At 32.3% G+C, this 23,209-nt stretch overlaps 1 protein-coding gene across 3 annotated transcripts in view; it reads right to left on the reverse strand.

The window, feature by feature from the left end:
- The window catches only part of DYNC2I1 (dynein 2 intermediate chain 1), an 80,022-nt gene that overhangs the window by 39,395 nt on the left and 17,418 nt on the right, over positions 1-23,209 (reverse strand). For 2 of the 3 annotated variants that reach the window (XM_052000134.1, XM_052000133.1), the window contains exons 4-12: positions 20,184-20,272; positions 17,618-17,920; positions 16,163-16,221; positions 15,064-15,121; positions 12,565-12,630; positions 10,951-11,028; positions 10,007-10,283; positions 7,377-7,479; positions 4,231-4,360 (exon numbers count right to left, since the gene is read on the reverse strand). In XM_052000134.1, the coding sequence (XP_051856094.1) occupies positions 4,231-4,360; positions 7,377-7,479; positions 10,007-10,283; positions 10,951-11,028; positions 12,565-12,630; positions 15,064-15,121; positions 16,163-16,221; positions 17,618-17,920; positions 20,184-20,272 (1,163 nt within the window). Of the gene's footprint in view, positions 1-4,230; positions 4,361-7,376; positions 7,480-9,715; positions 9,786-10,006; positions 10,284-10,950; positions 11,029-12,564; positions 12,631-15,063; positions 15,122-16,162; positions 16,222-17,617; positions 17,921-20,183; positions 20,273-23,209 lie in introns of those variants that run through there. The other variant, XM_052000135.1, reaches the window with a different exon arrangement.

Genomic DNA, 23,209 nt, shown 5'->3' on the forward strand with positions numbered 1-23,209 from the left:
TCTTGACTACCATTACATTCTGGTGACTTCATTTGTGATCTATTAAAATGCTTGGATATTTTTCAAAAACACTGCTCTTTAAAGCATACCTGATCCATTCTGTATTTGTAAAGCTGATTTTTAGAACACAACTGTAAAACTGTATATTTGTCTCTATCAAATTTCATCTAGACTAGGGCAGACAAAAGAATCAGGGTTGCCAGGGTTACTTCGCATACCAAAATAAGGCATCCAATGAAGACTTTAGAGGGAGAGGTTGATTTCTGCAAAGCTGATATATAGAGCTTCCTATCGTGCTTAAGAAGCTAATTGTTTTGTTGGGTTTTTTTAAAGTAGTGGAGCTACAGATGTAGATATACACAACCTCTAACATTGGGGAATATGTAATATAATTAGGCAAAGTACCTACTAATCATGATGAGGGGGAAAAGACCAAATAAATCCATCTGCCTTCTATACCTAAAAATTTTGCTTTACTCAATTATCAATTATATTACTCAAGATTGTTTTATAACTTTAAAATAAAAATTATATTCTCAAGACTATCTAGAACTTATTGCATCATTTCTTTAGTAACTATTTTACATAAAGCAAAATATGCCAATTTATCTTATTCTACAAAGCATGTCCCTTAACAAAACTCATTTTGGTATCAAAAAACAAGATTCAGTTTAGAAGGCTTTCTCAAGATCAAACACTGGGATAATCATTGTTGATATGTTGCAATTCATATATTTATTTCAATTCCCAGGAAATGTGAATGGCTTTGTTTTTGTACTATCGGTCTCTTGCACAGAGTGATACACCTTATTAAATTATCATTAAATAATAGCCATTTTTTGACCAAAATCCTACCCTGATACTTTGTGATGGCATGAAGGTAATAGTGATTTTTCATATATTACAGCAACGGAGCAGGAAAACCTAACAAATAAGGAAGGCCCCACTGTGGTGCCTGGAATGGACTTGCATAAAGCATCTCTCACCCAAAGATACAGCTGATACAAGTGTTCAAAATCAGAAGGTCAACTATAGTAGTTCACTAAGAACCACCTAGTAACGTCTGTGGGGGGAACAGTACACAGTGGGGGAAGTACCCACGTGGATGAAATAATAGCCCTTTTAAAGTTTAAAGACATATTAGAGATGATGGATGATACAAGAAAAAGGAAAGCCATAATTTTTGCTTTCAAAAAGCATGTAATCTTTCAACTGATCAAAGATGGACAGAAGCAGCTACACCCAAAGAAAGAACACTGGGAAATGAATATAAACTGCTTGCATTTTTGTTTATCTTTCTGGGCTATTTTTACCTTTTGAATCCAATTCTTCCTGTACAATAAGAGAACTGTTCGGTTCTGCAAACATATATTGTATCTAGGATATACTGTAACCTATTCAACATGTAAAGGACTGGTTGCCATCTGGGGGAGGGGGTGGAGAGAGGAAGGGGAAAAATCAAAACAGAAGTGAATGAAAGGGATAATGCTGTAAAAAATTACCCTGGCATGTGTTCTGTCAATAAAAAGTTATTAAAAAAGAAAAAAAAAGAAAAAAAAAGCATGTAATCTAACTGAGGAAATGGAAATACACATGAGATAACTGAGAATTAGGAGAATAATTATAAAGAAATTTGTGGTAAGCCACAGAATGTTAGAGAAATACTGCCTCAGAAGAAGTGATAAGGGAATTGTCAGGGCAGGCTTCCATGAAAGGGGCAGGATTTAAAGGATAGGGATAACTGAGATAGATAAAAAGGAAAGGGAAGGCATCTAAGGGAGGGTGGAATAAACGTATCACATATGGTGTACAGTGAAGAAGGAGCACTGCTTCAAACTAAGGATAAGTGCCAGTAGTGGGAAATATGATTAGATAGGTGGAGGGAGCCCAGAGTGTTGATGCCCTTGAATTATACTGTGAGTACACAGTTATTAAGTATAAAGCATTTTGAGATCCTTATGATAAGATGTGCACTATGATATACACATAGAGTGTAACATGGCAAAAAAGAGCAATGGGTTGAAAGTAAGATTCAGTTTTGAATCCAAGTCCTACCACCTACTTATATATTCTCAGCTCTCTAGATCTCAGTTTCTTTATCTGTAAAATGGGGGAGTTAAGAGTAGAAAACCTCTAAACCTTTAAGTTGATTCTATGAAATAAATTTTTAATTATTATTATTCTGCGTACTGTTATTATTCTAGCTTACCTGAAAGCCCAGAAGAGTATACTGAAGTCCAACTGCTGTGTTTTACCTTAAATGGACTCCAGAAGAAGAAAAAAATAGTACAACAAAGGAGGTAACAGAACTGCCTTAATCTCACTTAATAATAAAATGCTAAGAAAGGTTAATCAATGACTGAGAACTCTCTCACTCAGTATTTCTAAACAATAGAACCATTCTAGGGAAGAATCAGAAAAAAGTCTTCCATGAAAACAGGCACCCAAAGATCTTAGGTAAAGGAGGAAGTGAACTCTAGATATGAGAGAAAGCCTGTATAAATTCAAAAAAGGAAGGCATCAAAGGCCAATTTGAGGTAACAGGAAATAAGCTAACTATGGCTGGAATGCAGAATGAATGAAATTAATCTTAAAAGCTCAAAGTAGGAGAGTGAATTCAAAGCTATGTTTATGTTTAATACTAGAGTTAGTAGGGAATAACTGAAGATCCTTGGGTAGAAGTGACATGGTGAGACCTGAGTTTTAGAAAGATTACATTGGCAGCCATATGGACAATGAACTGAAGAAGGGAGAGACCAAAAAGTGGAAAACCGATTAGGAGGTTACTACACTAGTCCAGATAAGAGATGATAAAGGTCTGAAATAAGGTATTAAACACAATGTGAACAAAGAGAAAGGGTTAGATATGTAAAATGTCATGTCAAGATTCAACAAAAACAGATACATCATGATGTTTTTAAGATGATGAAATACATCATGCTTAAAGGTTTACAAAGAACTTTCTTCACAACAACCTTTAAAAGTAAAAGACACAAGCATTATTATCCCCATTTTATGGGTGAAGAACCTTGGGCTCAGAGTTTCAGTCTGATGATAAATCCAAAGTCCCCAGTGGTTTATATGAGAATGATACCCAGTTTTCTCCAGAAAGAACTGTAACACTGTTGCTTCTTAAGACTAATGGTTCATTGAAAAGCATTTGATTTCTAAACAATAAATGTTTGTGGAAAATATGTCAGTAGTTTTTTATTCAATCTATTATGGACCTATCATTCATAAAGTTATTTAAACTCTTCTTGAACCTATTTACTGACATTAAGATTTGTATGTGTGATATTAAAAAAAAATTCTTCTTTTTAATTTTTTCAATTCTACAATTCTTCAAGCTTTGAAAAAAACATCCTCTATTCCTTCTTTCTGATGTTATAATGAGGTAAATTTATTTTTAATTCATCTTTTATTTTAATTTTGTCTATTAATTTCAGGAGTCATGAACTTTTTAAAAAGCACATGTTGTGATAGCAAAGAATTGATAACACAGGAAATACTATTTCCAAAATTCCAGCTTTATTCCACTGATTAAGAAATGGCTAAATAGACTGTGGCATAGAAAAGTAGCAATTATTATTATAAAGTAAGAAATGACAAATAAGGAATTAAGAAAAAGATGAAAGATATGAAATTATACAAGGTAAAAAAATAGTATCAGGAGTTATATAGATATAATAACTACAATAATACTTCCTCTTCATCTCACCTCACAGAATCTTTCATATTCTTCAGGAAGCAGCGATTGAGTAGTGATTGAACTACATATTTATTTCGTGTGTGTGTGTGTGTGTGTGTGTCTACCTTTTTTGTAGGTATATGATGTCTCAAGAGCAAGGATTTTTCTTTTATTTTGTTTTTGTTTTTGTCTTTGAATCCCTAGCACAGTGCCTGACATGGTGTTTAATTAATTAAGCTAGTTTGGTTGCTTATTTGAGAACACTAAAAGGAAAAAAAAAATTCAAAGAAACTAAAAACCATTATACCCATCCCATGAAACAAACTTTCCTCTTTGAGCTAAAAAACAAAACAAAAAAAAAAAATAGAGGGGAAGAATGTTGCAAATATTATTATACATGATTAATGCTGTGGTAGTCTTTGAAAATCTCTTTGTTACAATGGGGGGGAGGAGGGAATGGAGAGGATTCATCCAAAAATTACTGTAAAATTCAGAAATAAAATTCAGGAATAAAGCTTATTTTTAAAAAATTATTCACTCACCTGCTTGGTATTTCTTTTACCAAAGTTTCTTATGTACATATCATATTCATTTACTGGTGGCAGATCCAAGAGAGAAAAACTAAATGAAAAATCCAAGTCAATCAGTCGAAGTAACTTTGCGCTGCGTGTCCTTTTAAGATGAATAGACAACAGAATACAAAATTAAGAAGCATACTATAAGCATTTATGATTCTGTAATATTTTACCTTATAATTTCTACATCTCAACTATTTACCAGACATAGAACTACCCTAACATCTCAAATGAAGCTCTTCATTATTTTATTCATTTCTTATCACCTTCCTACTGAATGTTCCACAGTTGCTATTCCAAATCTTTTATCATACTTCTCACTCCCATTCTGAGTTTCTTACTCTCAGGAGTAAGATGAGGAGATGAGATCATCTAAAGAAAAATTTCTCAGTTTCTTCCACCTTCATCTAAAAAATTCTGTGGACCTTCTCTTGTTACTTTCTCCTTTCTTCCTCAGAAGAATTGTTTCTTCTTCCCAAGGCTAAACTTTCCATTCATTTCTTCATCACATCTTTTGCAACCTTGGGACATTGATTCCACCAAAAATCCATCTTCTTTTTGTATCTTCACTCTCCTCATTTGCTTTTCACCCTTTGCCTAGACATATAATGAGATCTTCTCTATCTTTAAAAAAAAAAAAAAAAAAAAAAAGCGGGGGAGACTTTCCTTGATACTTATGCCCTTATAGGTTACTGCCTCATTTTTCAATTTTCCTTTCACTATTAAACTTTCTAAGAGCCATCCATGCTGCTCCCTCAGCATTCAGTAATTCCTTAACCCCTTTTGGCCTGATATCTGATCAATCCTTCTAATGGACCTGCTTTCCAAGTTACCTATGACTTCTAATCAGCAAATACAAGGCCTTTATTATCGGTAGGTCACAGTCTTCTTGATCTCTCAGCAATGTTTGACACTGTTAACTACCTCTTCCTTGAAACTCTCGCCTCTTTTAGCTCTCTTCTATATTATCCAAGTTATACCACCTCATAGGTAGAATTTTACAACACAAGGCATCTTAAATATCATAATACAGCCTTTCCTGTTTTAGTTGAATAAACTGAAGCCCAAAGATGTTAAAATAAAAACCTTACCAAAATTTATATTACTGGTTAGTGACATGGATGGAATTGAAAGAACCTAGTTCTTTCATTCTACCCCATGCAACCTCTGATTACTTTGCATAAATGCAGACATTTTCCAAGGTTTAATCCTTAAGTCTTTCTTTCTCATACTCCCTTCCATTCTATGATTTCAACCTCTATAATGGTGACTCCCAAATGTATCCCCAACCTCTCCCTAAATGGCCATGTCCCTATTTCCAACAACCTGGTAGACAGTTATACTTATGTATACTTCCAAGCACTTAGTACAGTAGGTGCTTAATGTTTTCTGACTAAAATCAAAATCATTTTGCTGCTACCTCCTCGAAACATCCCTCCACCAAAAAGAAACCAGTTTTTCTTCCTGATTTCCTGATTTCCATTATTTTACTGTAGTGAACATTTTCCCAGTTACCCAAGCTCATAACCTGTGAATCATCTTTGGGTCCTTAACCTCTTCTTTCCTTCATTTACTAATTGTTCCTTGGAAATGTTTCTTGCTTTCCATTCCCATGGCTACCATGCTAATATAGATCCTTACTTAATCTGGAATTACTTCAATAGTCTCTTAGCTAGCCTGCCTACTTCTAGCCTTTCTTCTTCAATCCATGCTGCATTCCTCTCCTTATGAGAACCCACGAAACCACAGAAATGACCTATTAGTGGGCAGCTGGTTTTGATATCTACTAGATAATGCTTTGAGATCACCTGAGAAATCCTAAACTACTGGGTGTGGACTTGGAGTGAGTACAAAGTTTCATTAATGTATCACAATATTAATTTTATTTTTGTGTTTAACTTGGCATTAAAGTAGCTGAATAATTCCACTATAGAAATATCTCTATATATACTATTATATATCTCATAAGTACCCTCTATTGTATTTTCTATTTTATATAAAATGAAATTTTAAAATAAATATTTAATAAGTACTATTAACAATAAAAGGAATAATATGAAGAAAACTCAGAATTTCACAATGCTTGCCACTTACATATAATCCCAAATGTATTTCTCCTTCATAAAGAAAATACTTTATGAGTTTCCCAATTCTTCTAAAAGGAAGGTATATACACCCATTCCAATTTGTTCTCACTTCATAAGGCCTATATTAGTTGCTTACATATATGTGTGTGTATGTATATTGTATGTTTACTTGTGTGTGTGTGTTTCTGACTTTGAATCATCATGAGCAAGAGTCAGAAAAGTCAATTGAATCAAGATTGCATCCTTGTTGAGAATCCTTTCAACACTATAAAATATCTTTCCTACTCTGACTAAATAAAAGTCCCTATGCTAATATTAGATGATAGACAAATGTCTCATTTAATTTCCATCTCACATCTGATGTACCATCCTGAGTCAGAGCTGGCCACAGCCACAACACTTAAAATCTACACTAAATTTCTAACTCAAATGCTACAGATATTTATTTAAGCATTTGTTTTCTATTTACTTACATGATCAAGTTTAATGGAATACCTTGGTTAAAAAAAGTTCATTTTGTAAGACTCACTATCATAATGGGAGCCATACTATTATTATATCCTCACATTTGTCAAATCATATTTTCCTATAAAGACTAACAATACTTTTAAGGGATGGTATTATGAAGAGACTCAGATGATAAGAAAAATCACTCATCTTAGAGTCTACTTGGCTCATGGAATTGAAATGTTTTAAAGAAACTATTAAAATCATGACATGATTCACAATCTCATTTTGAACCCCTCATAAAAACCAGGTAATTTTCAGTTTATTCATGTTTTGCTGAATATTCACCTTCGAAAGGCACCCTCCTCCAAGAGATTCTTTGAAAAAGACTATGCTCTAATTTGACATATTATTATTTACATTTAGAAAAAAAAAAATAATTTTGGAACAGCAACAGCATGATTTTTTATAAAATGTAAACTACATATCAAGTTATTAGTACTAAGTGGTAAGTATTAAAAAATATTTTAAAATTTTGGTAAAAATCAATAATGGCATAAATTTATTGAGGCCATTCACCGTTGTTTAAGGGCATGATTCCGACAACTTTGTCGCTGTGAAGCTGCAGCAAAGTCCATAAATATTCCACAGAGAGAGCCTCTAGAAGGGGATTCTTTTGCTTCTGTATGAAAAAGTAAATTGTTTTAGTGAAGATTTTTATCAAAAATGAAAATGAGTTTGGCATAGAATAGACCATTAACACCTCTAATCATTATACTTAATAGGGCATTAGTTTAAAATTAACAAAAACAAATTTTAATAAAAGATCATTTGTCATAAACAATTACAATTTTTACAGTTTTAATCTTTAACTTGAGATATTTACTTAATTAATAATTATTTGTTTAGAGCTATTTTAATAGCTCTGCAAGAAAAAAAGGGAAATATAAATTACAGTCCCTACTGGAGTTTACAATCAAAATGAGGAATCAAATCACACATAATTTAAATAACTAGGGAACATAAAAAAGCACAATATGAAAAATACTATTCATGTTGAAATGCCTGTTTTGTTTTTTTTACAACTCTCACAATGCTTCAATAAATGACTAAAGTCTAGGCATCCTCAAATTTGAATGTTTAATACATGTTCATATCAAATAATTTGTGTAATCTAATAGACTACTTTCATACTGAATTGTTTTAAATAACACCGTTTCATAGTATATAATTAGTTTTGAAAGCAGAGGGGAAAACATAATTCTTCTGGAAGAGCTTCTTAGGTTTTAAACATATAATTCAAACTACAAATAATATATGGTAACAAACTTAAATGTAGTAAATCAATACTGCAAAATAAAAACTTATAGTATATAATTATTTGTTATGATACTATGGGACTTAGAGAAAAATACACAACAGTTCTCAGAAATTTAGAAGTATGGTATGGGAGTTTTACAAAGAAGCCACTGGAATTTGATTTGATAATGACATGGTACTTTCTAGAGGCCATGAACTTTGGATGATTTTAGACAACAAAGAGTACTTTGAATAAATTAGGGCCAAAAGAAATAAACATTAGACAACAGAATCTCCAATAAAACCATCTTTTCTTTAAAAGAAATCCATTAACAGCATTCCAAAATTAAGGAATTCACAAATTTCTTTTATAATATGTCATATCCTAATTTAACCACCTCTGTGGGCTCCTTCCCATACCTATTTTGTTCTTGCAGGATACTATCTTGCCATACAATATTGTGTTATTACTCAATTCTTATGGAACTAGGATCTAATTATATATGGGCAACATTTCATCAGACTCAACAAAAGATACTAACAGCCATCAGATAAGTCATGGAAAGCAGTCTATGTGCTGATCACTGTTTGGTGTCAGTTGCTAGACAAATATGTACAAATGAGATAATATATGTGAAATCCCTTGTAGAATTTAAAATATTATGTAAATGTCAGTTGTTAACATTATTACTATTAATACACAAATCATGTATTAACCTCATGGTTAATACTTGGCTTAAGGAAATTGAAATCTGTTCTAAAGAAAACTGCTAAGTAAATCATGTTTATACATACAGTTGACTCATAACTAAGAAAGACAAAGCCAGAATTAGAGCCTCAGATATTAAGTAAGGGACTAGACATCTGTAATCTTAATTTCATTATTTATCTTCTTTAAGCAAAGATATGCTAGCAAAATATATGGGCAGAACCAAGTAGAAATGAGGGGAAAGAGGTCAGTAAGTCCAAGTGAAAAATAAAAAACAAACAACTTTCAAAAAACATTTTCAGTTAAGTTAAAATTTTAAGATAGCTTATAGTCTGTGAATAACTGAGACAAGCTTATAAAACTTAAAAGAGATTGCTGCTCTGTAAACTACTATATATTGCTACTTTTATACTTCCTACAGGATAGAAACAATACAGAAGGTAGAATTCAAACAGAAAATTATATTGCCAGAATTCCTGGTACGCTAGCATCCTTTAATTTTCTACAATATTATCCTACAACTTGTTTGGGATAGTATTCAAAATTTTGAGTAGTATGGGCTATAATTTTTCTTAATAAAATCAATGGGGAAAATAGAATTCATTTAGAAATCTCTTTATAACAAACTTTGTTGAAATGTATCTAACTCCATAAACTAGGCAATTCCTAACTATGTTAAAGAACCTTGATCTCCAGCTCTCCTACAACATTTCTGAATTCCCTGTACTATTATGACCAGGTTAGTTCTTGGTTATCTCAACAGAGTCAATAATGAAAGTGGGTAAAAGGGAATCAAAGTGAGTGCCACAGTCAAATAAAATTAGTAAAATAAAAATTTGATATTAATTGTAACTAAAATACCACACTAATTTCTTATACAAAAAAGGACAAAATGGTCTAGTGTAATTACCCTGCAATTCTTGGCTTCTGACTCCCAAGTGTTCTCCATTGACTTGGCTGGACTCGGGGATAGTCTCATTCTGAATAATCAATTTATTGAGAACTTAGTAAGTACTCAATTATGCTAGACAATATCATCATGTATCCATAAAAATGTATCATCATGAATCCATAATAATGTATCATCATGAATCCATAAAAATCATTTTCACCAATAAGAAATTGATTTTAAGATGTGAATTGAGTGATTATATTATTACCCAAACAGTTTTTAAAAAATCATTTGCATTTACTTGTATACCTGTTCTTGGTTCTTTTTCAAATTCTGATTGAAATTGCTTTTGAATTTGTTTTGAAGGTAATGTGCCAATTCTTTCATTTTCTGCATGAATGGCTCTTTGGATTTCTTGTATCTCCATTTTCCTAGCTAGAGGAATTTCTTCATCTCTTTCCTTTCTCTGATCTTCAGTATAACCACCATTACCATTGTCATCATCATCATCATCGTCATCATCATCGTCATCATTATCTTTTCCATTACCATCACCATCACAATTATCAAAATCATCTTCATAGTCCTTCAAAAAAAAAGATTTTTACTGATTTTAGGTTAAGTTTTAAGGTTAGTTAACCCTAATTAAAGTTCAAACAACTTCAGAGATTGTTTTTAAAATTCAGGAATATTTCAATTCAAATGACAGAATCATTAAGGAGAAACTTTATTATGTTGGGGACCTTAAAATTAAATAAAATTTGTTAGAAACATCTCAAAAATGTTTTAAATAAAACAAAATAATACTGTGGGTTGCTTTTAATAAAATTTTCCCACAAGACTTTAGTTTTTAATTGATTTAGAAGTCTAAATTTAGAGCCAAAAACTATTTAAAAAGAAAATTTATATTTCAGGTTTGCACCATATTTTCATAAACTTCCTACGTTATGTTATATTTTCAATTATGCTAGGAACATCATATAATATATATTGAAAATATCCCAGTGTAATAGAAATTAACTATTAAATGTTGCCAGATTCTTAAGTATCATAAAAGGAACAACTTAAAATGAAAGAAATTTTAGTCTTTTGATTATTTCTTACTATTAGATTTTGTTAAAAAATATGGTAAAGTATTCATATATCCAAATAGTTCAAATATAGGATATTAGAGGTGGTAATAAGAAATGTAATATAAATAATAAAATTATTGCTAAGAATCCAAGATTCGGGCTAAGAAAAAAGTCAAGTACTTCAAAATCATCTTCATAATTTGCAGTATAGTCATCAGCACCATCATTTTCTAAATCAATGTCTTCCTTTTCAATATCCTAGAAAAGTAAAAACAAAACATAGAATAAACCAAAATGGATAAAAACTATTCACCTCGTTTGAATATATTGAATGGGTTGAATTAATTTTGGTATTTATTTATTTTGACTAATGAATATTTTTGAATAATTTTATAAATTAAAATCCAAGTAAGAAAGTATCAAACATTTATGAATTAATAGTATTGTTGCATCAACATAAACAGGAAAATTACGGTATTTTTTTTTTTTTTGCTGAGGCAATTAGGGTTAAATGACTTCCCCAGGGTCACACAGCTAGGAAGTGTTTAGTGTCTGAGGTCACATTTGAACTCAAATGTGGATCAAAGAGTTTATTCTTGTCTTGCTCTTAATGTAATTGGTTAGTAGGAATAAATAAAGCATTATTCTTTTATGTTCTTTTTTTCCTCAATTTTGCTGAAATATAAATTCTTTTGTGTAGACTTTCTTTGCTAGGATCAAGAATAAACTAGTAAAATCAAATTGTTGTGTTTGTCCTTCATTTTAGAAAAGGAGCAATGATAATTCATGGGTGATGTACTGACTTGTACATATATTGGATTTAAATGAGGCAGACTTGTGCAAAGTCATCAGCCCCACTCTCTCTTCCAGAGTCACTAAAGATTGATGATTAGCCGTGGCCCAGGACACAAGCAGATCTCCACATCTTCAACAGCTGACCAAGCATTCCACAGTGTCTGCTTCGGCCACCTTTGTGGCCATTGGAACAAATTGTTCTCATCGGCCCATTCCACCAAGGGAAAGCTGTTTACAGTAGATATCCTCTAATTCACCAATAGATGTGGAGCGTATATGTTTCCCATCTGCCTGGCTGGGCCCCCAGAATGATTTTATATGGGACCAAGCTTATTTGACAGAATATAGACGCTAAGAGCCAAAAGAAACTTACTGCAGATCTCACCTCGGCGTAAAGTGTTAAGTTCCACATTTTTGGAAGAATATTATAAGCTGGAGTGCACTGAGGATAACTAACAGGCCTCAAACCTGTCGGTAAGTTAGGGGATGTCGAACCAAAGCATGTGAAAATGTCTCCTAATGGAAAGATAAGATGAGAACACTTTTTCCCCAAAGGTCAAAAAGATGACTGCAGTAGGTGCTGTGGAACCCTAGTGATGCCATTTTGGTCCTCTTCAAGAAAAAAGTGCATTAAATACACCAATCAATCCTGCCACTGGACTTCAGTGACCCTGGAGGAGTGAGGTTGATGACTTTGCACAATTTTGCATTACTTAAATCTAATTAATTTTTGAGTCAAAATGTTATCCTCATGATGTCACTGGTGCTTTTTGAGAATGAAAGCCAAATAACAGCAACAAGCAGGTAATATGACAATAAATTTTTCTGAGTCTCAGTTTCCTTGTCAGAGCAGATGATACCAGTAACATCTCTCTCCCAGGGAAACTGTAAAAGTCAAGGAAGACTCTGTATGAAAGCACTTGGCAAACATTAAATAATTATAGAAATTATTATTGTCATTATTATCATGATTGTTTAAAAGTATATTTTCTTTCTTACCTCAGTGTCCTCACTTGACTGTCTTCGAGCAGATTTCCATACTGACAGTCCTTCATCACCAGATTGCTAAAAGATACATAAACAAAAATTGCAAGTTAAGAAAAAAGTCTTTAAAAAGTAGACTTATATGTTATCTATAATATAGGATCCTAAAAATACAACTACCAGGGAAAGATAATGCGGAACGTTGGAGGGGTTGTGGGAAAACAGGGACACTGATACATTGTTGGTAAAATTGTGAACACATCCAGCCATTCTGGAGAGCAATTTGGAACTATGCTCAAAAAGTTATCAAACTGTGCATACCCTTTCATCCAGCAGTGTTACTACTAGGCTTATACCCCAAAGAGATACTAAAGAAGGGAAAGGGACCTGTACGTGCAAAAATGTTTGTGGCAGCCCTGTTTGTAGTGTCTAGAAACTGGAAAATGAATGGATGCCCATCAATTGGAGAATGGTTGAGTAAATTGTGGTATATGAACATTATGGAATATTATTGTTCTGTAAGAAATGACCAGCAGGATGAATACAGAGAGGACTGGCGAGACTTACATGAACTGATGCTAAGTGAAATGAGCAGAACCAGGAGATCGTTATATATCTCAACGACGATACTGTTTGAGGATGTATTCTGATGGAAGTGGATCTCTTCGATAAAGAGAGCCTTAATTGATCAAAGATGGACAGAAGCAGCTACACCCAAAGAAAGAACACTGGGAAATGAATGTAAACTATTTACATTTTTGCTTTTCTTCCCAGATTATTTATACCTTCTGAATCCAATTCTCCCTGTGCAACAAGAGAACTGTTCAGTTCTGCTCACATATATTGTATCTAGGATATACTGTAACCTATTTAACATGTAAAGGACTGCTTGCCATCTCGGGGAGGGGATAGAGGGAGGGAGGGGAAAAATCGGAACAGAAGTGAGTGCAAGGGATAATGCTGTAAAAAATTATCCTGGCATGGGTTCTGTCAATAAAAAGTTATTTAAAAAAAAAAAAAAAAAAAAAAAAAGGAATGTTTGTGGCAGGCCTGTTTATAGTGGCCAGAAACTGGAAACTGAGTGGATGCCCCTCGAATGTAGAATGGCTGAATTGTGGTATATGAATGTTATGGAATATTATTGTTTTGTAAGAAATGACCAGCAGGATGAATAGAGAGGACTGGAGAGACTTATATGAACTGATGCTGAGTGAAATGAGCAGGACTAGGAGATCATTATATACTTCACAACAATACTATATAATGATCAATTCTGATGGACGTGGCCCTCTTCAACAATGAGATGAACCAAATCAGTTCCAATAGAGCAGTAATGAACTGAACCAGCTACATTCAGCAAAAGATCTCTGGGAAATGACTATGAACCACTATACAAAATTCGCAATCCCTCCATTTATGTCTACCTGCATTTTTGATTTCCTTCACAGACTAATTGTACGATATTTCAAAGTCCGATTATTTTTGTACAGCAAAATAACTATATGGACATATATATATGTATATATTGTATTTAACTTATACTTCAACATATTTAACATGTATTGGTCAACTTGCCATCTGGGGAAAGGGGTGGGGGAAGGAGGGGAAAAATTGGAACAAAAGGTCTTGCAATTGTCAATGCTGAAAAATTTACCCATGCATATATCTTGTAAATAAAAAGCTATAATAAAAAAAAAAATACAACTAAGAGACATCTCATTTTTTGAAAAGAAAGTCTCTAGGCAAGCCACTATCTAAAACTATTTCTATATTGTTTGAATAATAAGATCCTTAATTATATAGGATGAAAAGAATTCTCTGGAGTGGACTTGAAATATACTATAGGTGAGTTCTGCCCTCATGTTCAGAAAATCATACGGATTCATTTTGACAAAGATAGGTCATGTTAAAGTTTTAGTTGTGCTGATATTCAAGAAACATTAATTACAGTCCTTAACATGTGGTGACTAGGAAAGACTCAAGTATTTACAAAGTATGAATTAATCACATCTATAACTTTTTACATCACAAAAGCACTATAAATTTTGCCTGTTGGCCTTGCTAACCTGACATCCTAAAAGAGCTAATGGATAAACAATTTACTGCTGGGAAATGCTGTTCTCTTACATCCTATTTATATGTTAGCAGACAAACAAAATGCTTATTTTGCTTAAATGTATTTCTTTGTCATAAGCTGAAAATGTCCATACTAAAAGAAATATGACAGTATGACAAAAAGGCATGAAATAAGGAGTCAAATTGTCTAAATTAAAAATGAACATTTTTCCAGAGATGTAGAGTATTATCTTTACATTTGAAGTGTGAATTTCTCACTTTTTCTCATAACATGACCACATAGCAAAAGATAAATAACTTTAATTATGTGCATATGACACAATTTCTAGTTCAATCATGACATTCTGTTAGGCTACAAGGATTTAGTTTATACACCCCTGATTTTATTTTATAACAAAATGTATGTGACCTATTAATTTCCAAAGTAAATTATTTTACCTTTCTTTTTGTGTCTTTGTTTTCCTTTCCACCAGTCTTTCCTAAATTCTCTACACGCCTACAAACCAAATATAACAAAGTTTTAAATACTAAATAAGACTATATTTTTCACATGACAAAAAGAATAAGTATCTTTATAGGCAAAATATTAATAAGATTTCTCCAAACTAAAAATTACAACACTGTCATTTTAAGTATTTATTGTTAAATTTATAATCTTTGAGAGGCTAAAATTTTTAGCAAATGCCTGAACTCTCTTATTTAATCTCCCATCCCAATTTAGAAATAATGTGAGACCTAGATTTCTATTAATCAATATGAGTTCCATTTTAAAATTAACCCTATTTCTTACTTGGTTTTGTATTGTTAAATAGATAATTATTTACTGACCCCCCCAAAAAAGCTATCAACAATTTGATATTTAATGTTTGTGTTTCAAAAAAGAGAGCTTTTAAAAAAGCATACAATTCTGAGCAAAAGGGTTTTCATATCTTTTAATGTTCTTAAGCAATGTCTTAAACTTTTTTGTGATGGAGCCCTTTTGGCAGACTGATTAAACCCAGAATAATGTTTGGCTTGTTTTAAAAAGAAATCATAATCAAAGGAAATGTTACATTTCAGCTACAAATAAGTAAAAACAAAGATGCAATTATTTTCTCATCTAAGTTCACAGACACCCTGAAATCTATCCATAGGCCTGCTGGCAGTCTGTGGATCACAAGTCAAGAAACCCTGCTTTAAAAGCAAGATTCAGCAACGTTTCAGAAGTGTGCTGTCAAGTTGCTAACATCAATTCTTCTTCATAAAGGGAAGGGTATTAACAAAGCTTGTGCCCTTCCTCATGCCATCTATATTTAGATTCACCAAGATGTAGAATCTTTTTTTAATTATAAAAGTTCCCAGGAAGTTATGCTCATAATTCATTCACAAATTACTGCAAATTTTATCACTAACATTTTAACAAATAGTGAACAATCTTAAGTGTATTTTTTTTATTTTTTGCTCTAAATAAAATTAGAGCCAACATATAGAGCTTGTAAGCAAACTCTAAAAGAACTATGAGATACGTATCTGAAATCAAATTATTCATCTTTCTTACTGGCTGCCAGATATATGTTCTCTTTTGAAATTTATTCCTCCACTTCTGTGTTCACTAGTCTGTGAAACAAAGAAATAGTGAATTTCATTATTTTTCTTAATTATCATAAAACAGAAAACCATAAAATCATAAAACAGAAAAAATGCTTATAATTACATAATTTTAGATATTTTACTTTTAGTGTTTCAAAATGATCCAAAATTTTCTACTGCTGATATATTCATGTCCTTTACAAAGAGGAATTTGGTAGACATTTACTTTTTTTGTATTCTGATGAAATGATTATACTGAGAAGCTCCTTTGGTCTGGATCACAGAGTCAATAATACATACATTAGATTTATACTTCATTTAAGTCAATTGTCCCAACTCCAAGGCCTACTTTCCATCTACTAAGCTATTCAGAGTATGTCCTATACAGAGACAAGTTAAGAAGTATCTCTGATGAAAACAAGAAGTAGTAATTGAGGCCAAGTGGGAAATAAGGTTGGATGGATACAGTGGGTCCAGATTTGGGAATCAAATAGATTAGTTTGGACTTCATATAATAACAGGGTTTTTTTAGGAGAAGAGTAGAGAATTGCTTTAGCAGCATTAGGAATCATAAATTGAAAAAGGATGTATAGGAGTCAAAAAGACTAGCTATGAGACAGTTATAACTTTCCACATTGGAGGTAATAAGAGTCTATCTTAGGATATAATAGAAAAGAAGTTAGTAAATGAAAAAAGGCACTTCAAAGTAAAAATGACAGGACAGAATGACTAGATGTGGAAAATAAAAGAAAGGAATAAGTGTTTCTAAGTGACTTTTCTGGGCTACAGGTCTGTAAAGTGGAGCTAAAAATTACTCCTTCCTATGAAATAATATGTGAAAATGTCTTAAATTCATGGAAAAAGAAGCAATATATTATAAATGTAAATTATTATGACGAAAGTAGCAACAAAAGAAAAAAGCCTTGGTTTCTAATTCACTAAAGAGCCATGTAATGAATAAATAAAATATTATTGATTTCTTTGAAATTCAATAACAAGTCTAGAATTGTATTTAGCAACCATACCATTTAAATAAATAAATAATGTATAACATAATCAGACCCTTTACAGTCAAGAGAAATTTTATACAAAGTGATAATAAAGCCACAACAACTTTTTTGTTCAACATTATTTCCAGAGAAGTTCCAGAGTACTTCAAAGCATTTTTCAATAATGCTATCAACATATAAATGACAGGTGATGGCTTTATTTCTACTACATCTAGGTTTTGTCATCTTTCAATATTAATCAAACAATTCTAATTTCAACAAAGTTTGTTTGCAATATTTGGAACGATAAATCGCTACATTCACTTCACTGGAATCAAATATGATTCTACCCTGCTATGTTGAGGTCAAGTAGGATACAAAAGCTAAAGGACTAAATAATAAAATTTAGTTTCTAATTTAAAAGAAAATTTTACCTTAGAATCTCTTTTCTTTCTATGCTCTTCTTTAGATACTTTTTCTTTCTTGTCTGCAAAATATTTTGGTCTTTCATCCTCAAAAATAACTCCTTCTTTATGCCGTTTGTCTTTATGTTTTTCTTCCATATCCCTATCATTGATTGAAGTGCTTTTTTCTTTTGATGTTTTTTCTTTTTTTTCCCTAGAGTTGCTTTTTTCTCTGTCCTTATGTTTCTTCTCTTGTTCTTGTTTCTTGTGCTTTTTTTCTCCATCTTCTTTATGCAGATAATATCTGAGAGTAAATTCTTTATTTTCACCATACTGAAATATTTAAAGTAATTAAATTAATTGTTTCAGACTGTAAAAAATTAAGTCCTTAACTATACAAAATACATAATTTACCTGTCATGAGAAGAAAAATGAATATATTTATATGCCAACAACTTTAGGAACAACAATCTCTGAATTGCATATATTTTATGTAAAGATGAATGGATAACCTTAGCTAAAGAACATCTAGGTGACTTGGATAAAGTGCTGGGCCTGGAATCAGTAAGACTCATTTGGCCTGAGACACTTTCTTGCTGTGTGATCCTGGGCAAGTCATTTAAGCTTGTTTGCCTCAGTTTCCTTATCTGTCAAATAAGTTGGAGAACTAAATGGCAAATCATTCCAGTATTTTTGTGAAGAAAAACCTAAATAGAGCTTACAAAGCTTATAAAGAGCCAGACACAGCTGAAAAACAATTAAACCTTAGCTAGGTGGCCATGAGAACCTTCTTTATCAAATCTACAGACCTTAATATAAACTGAAACCAAATTATTGCTTCTCACTTTAACCTATGATATCACAGAAGAGAAGGCAAACTTTGGACAGCAATCATTCCACTGACCTTAAAACAATAGTATTAACTATAAAAACATCTTCAAGTATGTCAGTTGTATGTCAGCAAAAGAGAAATGAAGGAAGAGGAGGACTAGAAAGAAGGATGACAACGCAAACTCTGACTCACCATCATACCTCATTCTAAGAGAATGAGAGGTTGAAAGCAGTATATGAAGTTTTATAGGAAAGGAGGGTAGAATACTTCTGACTAGGCGTGATCAAGGGATAATGTTATGTTCTAATTACCTCTAGTTAGGTTACCTTATTTCTCTTCCTTGAGCTGTTATCCAATTTTCCAAAATTAGAAATAATACTTTCCTAAAATAGCCTCTTGTTTGTCATCCTGCCAAGCAGGGCTTTATGCTGAAATCGCTCTAGTCCTTCTGATTTATAGTGAACACTCTCATTCATCTTCCAAGAATGTTATTTAAAATAACTTCCTCTAAAATTATTTCAGTGGTTTTCTCTGAAATATTTGCTTTTAATTCTTCAATTTTTTTCTCATCACATTTTATCACAGTTGTTTTATTACTATGTGATTTATTATTGTTACAGGTTTGACCACAGGTATATTTGTCCCTAATTTCCTATTGTTGCTTAGGGAAAATATAAATACCAAGGAAAAAACCCAGTATATTTATTTTCTTATAAAATCTAAGACTGCCTGTCCTCAGAAAAAAATTTTTGGTGTTCTCCTAAAAACCTTTCCCCCTCACTGAAGGGAAGTATTCTAACAGTCTGTAATCTTTTTTATTTTTGACAACTTTCCTAATTCATTCTCTTTACCCGATACCTCAAACTCAGGAGTAAGATATGACAACATCAAAAAATTATGGAACTGAGGATCATCTTGTGAGAAAATTACTTAATCTAAGTTTATCTGAAAAACAAAAAATAACAGAATTTAAAAGATTTCCTGTCTCAAAACAGGTATTATTCACTGCCCTTCACCAGCACAGCAATTACCTGTGTGTTCTCATTGATTCATTCAACATGTAAGTAGTCCTATATGATAATCTGCCCTCTACTGACTTGATCTAATAGATTAATCAGGCAAAGGCCACCATTATAATAGGCAAGATAGGTGGTAGCTTCTCCAGTATTTCTTCAAACTTTTTAGGCGGTAGCTTCTCCAGTATTTCTTCAAACTTTTCTCTTCAGTTAAAGACTTCCATCAATGTCTGACAGGTCATAAGGAGCCTAAAAATGATATTGCTGCTGACAACCTATCGTTTATAGCTCAGACAGTTCCCTGACTCTCTGCTTTTTAGTGAGACTGCTAGTCATCAAGATTATACTTCTTTTCTAGCAGTCTCATTGGTGTAAAAAAAAGAGATGTAAAAAGACCATGTTAAAAACTCATCAAACAAAATCGAACAAAATTCCTGAATTCCATATTCACATAGTCTACCCTGATAAAGTCCTTTTTTGGCTATGTTTTTCTAATCACTGTGAATCTAATACTCAAATGTCACTAAGGCAAAGGAGAAAATACTGTATACATTTATTATTCGTGTTCCAAATACTAACTATATACTAAAATATAGATAATCTAGAGTTAATGTCATTTATCTCATGGCCTTGTCCTGACCTGTTTACATCTTATATTTCACAAAGTTCAAAAAATCTTATTTAGTTATGATTATTAAAGTTCCCTCTAATTTGGAAACATTGTAGAATTTAGTTCCTACTTTTTTACCTTCTTTTCTCGATACTTCTTTTCTTTGTCATCATCTCTTCTTTCAGGATCATCTTTTGGTTCTTTGTCTTTCTCTTTTCCTTTAATACCTGTTAAAATGATTTTTTCTTATTTATACTCCAAATACAGAAATTCTAACACCAAAAAATGGTTCTATTAGGCTTTTGCAACTTTTTCCTATTTATTTATTTTCTATTTAGTAAGGAAAGAATTGTAAATGCACATATGTCCTAACACATCCCATTACTGAGGTCAAGAGCTATGGCTACACAAAATGTTTGTGGCAGCCCTGTTTGTAGTGGCTAGAAACTGGAAATTGAATGGATGCCCATCAATTGGAGAATGGCTGGGTAAAATGTGGTATATGAATGTTATGGAATATTATTGTTCTGTAAGAAATGGCCAGCAGGATGAATACAGAGAGGCTTGGAGAGACTTACATGAACTGATGCTAAGTGAAATGAGCAGACCCAGGAGATCATTATATACTTTGACAACGATATTGTATGAGGATGTATTCTGATGGAAGTGGATTTTTTTGACAAAGAGACCTAACTCAGTTTCAATTGATAAATGATGGACAGAAGCAGCTACACCCAAAGAAAGAACACTGGGAAACGAATGTGAATTATTTGCATTTTTGTTTTTCTTCCCGGGTTATCTTTACCTTCTGAATCCAATTCTCCCTGTGCAACAAGAGAACTATTCGGTTCTGCAAACATATATATTGTATCTAGGATATACTACAACATATCTAACATATATAGGATTGCTTGCCATCTAGGGGAGGGGTGGAGGGAGGGAGGGGAAAAATCGTAACAGAAGCGAGTGCAAGGGATAATGTTGTAAAAAAAATTACCCTGGCATGGATTCTGTCAATATAAAGTTATTATTAAATAAAATTAAATTTAAAAAAAAGAGCTATGGCTACAGCTAAATGTTTACTGCATTTTGGAAGGAAGGAAGAAAGAAAGGAAAGAAGGGAAGGAAAGAGGAAGGGAGGGAGGGAGGAAGGAAGGAAGGAAGAAAGGGAAAAAGGAAGGAAGGAGAGAGAGGAAGAAAGGGAGGGAGGAAGGAAGGTGGAGGAAGAAGAGAAGGAAAAAGGGAGGAAGGGAAGGAGGGAGAAAATGAAGGGAATGGAGGGAGGAAGGGCAGGAAGAAAAGATTAGAGGAAGGGAAGGAAAAGAGAGAGGAAGAAAAAAAGAAAGGAAGGAGAAAAACAATTGTTTTGAGGGGGAAGATTATTTCTTATTATAAGGGTTTAATATTTATTATATTTTAAATGTTATATCTTACCTTATATGCAGTTCTTATGAATTGAGTAAATTATATGTAAAAAGTTATTTTTTAAAATAACGCTGATAATTTCTCACATATGTAGCAAAAATAATCTTCATAGAAAATATTTGGGCCCCCTGGACAATTTTTTACACCATAACATTATATTCATAATTATAAAAACTACAATAAATATGGGAAAAATATAGAAAACAAAAAAATGGAAAATACAGTATCTATTATATGTTGATTACAAACAAGCAACTGAGTCAAAAGAAGAAAAAAAAATACAGGTTTCTTTCCAAGAATACATATTCATTATACATATTAAAATAATGCAAGATTCCTTTACAAATGTCACCACAGAGGTAAGTATGCTGAATAATAATTACTAACATAAAACATGAAGAAACAGGTTGAGAGAAATATTCACTACTGTCAAGGAAGTTGACTCTTGTCTCTCCCTCAAACTGCTACTCTCATCCTATATTTAGCCAGTGACCAAGTCAATTCCACTTTCCCAACATCTCTTACAACCAAATTCTCTTTGATATCTGATTGGACTATTGTATAAATTTCCTATTAATGTCCCTACCTCCAGTCTGTCCTCTCTTCAATCCATCCATCATACAACTGCTAAAATCATCTTTGTAAGACCCATTGCTAGAACTCAATTATACATAAAATAAGACTAAATAGTCTCTAAGCTTCTTTCTTTCTCTAAACCTATGGTCCTATGTCTTGAGCAGAGTCCAGAAAAAAGAGGGATTTCCCTTTACATCAAAGGTACCTAATCTTTTTAGTGTCATGGCCCACTGGAAGTCTGTTGAAGCCTATTGACCATATCCTAGAATAATATTTTTTAAACACATAAATGTATAAGGTTACAAAAGAAATCAAATGTTAATAAAAATACATGTGTAATTTTTTTCCCCATTTAAGTTTACAAGTTAAAAACCCCTCTTATAAATGGTAACATCCTCAAGGTATGCTTGTTTATGAATTATATCAGGCAGACTACCTACATCAAGCCCTTTACCCCAAAAATCTTCCTCAGTGAGATTCATGATTATGTAAAAGAGAGAGAAAATTCACACACAGAAAAATGAATAAATAATACCAATTATCCCAATTATGACATGCATTTGGATAAATTCATCCATTGAATTAATTAATCTACAAGAGGTAAGCAAGGCAAATGGACAATGAGTTGAAGTCAAACAATTAGAAGAAAAAAGGTAGAACCTGCATTATGGAGATAAAGGCAAATCAAAGTATACTATTCATCTTTTTTTGTTTGCTTTTTCTTTCTCATAGCTTTTTCTTCCCTTTTGTTCTGATTTTCATGACAATTATGGAAACATTTAAAATGACCACCCATATAATTTATATCAGATTGCTTACTATCTTGGGGACGGGGAGGTAAGTGAGAAAAATTTGTAACTCAAAATCTTACAAAAATAAATGCTAAAAATTATCTACATGTAATTGGAAAAAAAAACAAAATGTTATTAAGTGGAGGAAAAAAGAAAAGAAAAGAAAGAAAGCTATCAACTGTACAAATACCTCCACAATATAAGGAATAAGCTTAGTGTTTCAAATATAAAAACTTGATTTGAAACACTAAGCTATTCCTTAGAGACTTGGCTGAGAAACTGACAAAAATATATAAGACCATGATGCACTTTCTAAATGATGTGAGTAAATTTAAGAATAACAAATTTCTGACAATCATATGAAAAACTATT

This window comes from Antechinus flavipes, chromosome 5 (assembly GCF_016432865.1).
Source record: "Antechinus flavipes isolate AdamAnt ecotype Samford, QLD, Australia chromosome 5, AdamAnt_v2, whole genome shotgun sequence".
Classification (NCBI taxonomy): domain Eukaryota; kingdom Metazoa; phylum Chordata; class Mammalia; order Dasyuromorphia; family Dasyuridae; genus Antechinus; species Antechinus flavipes.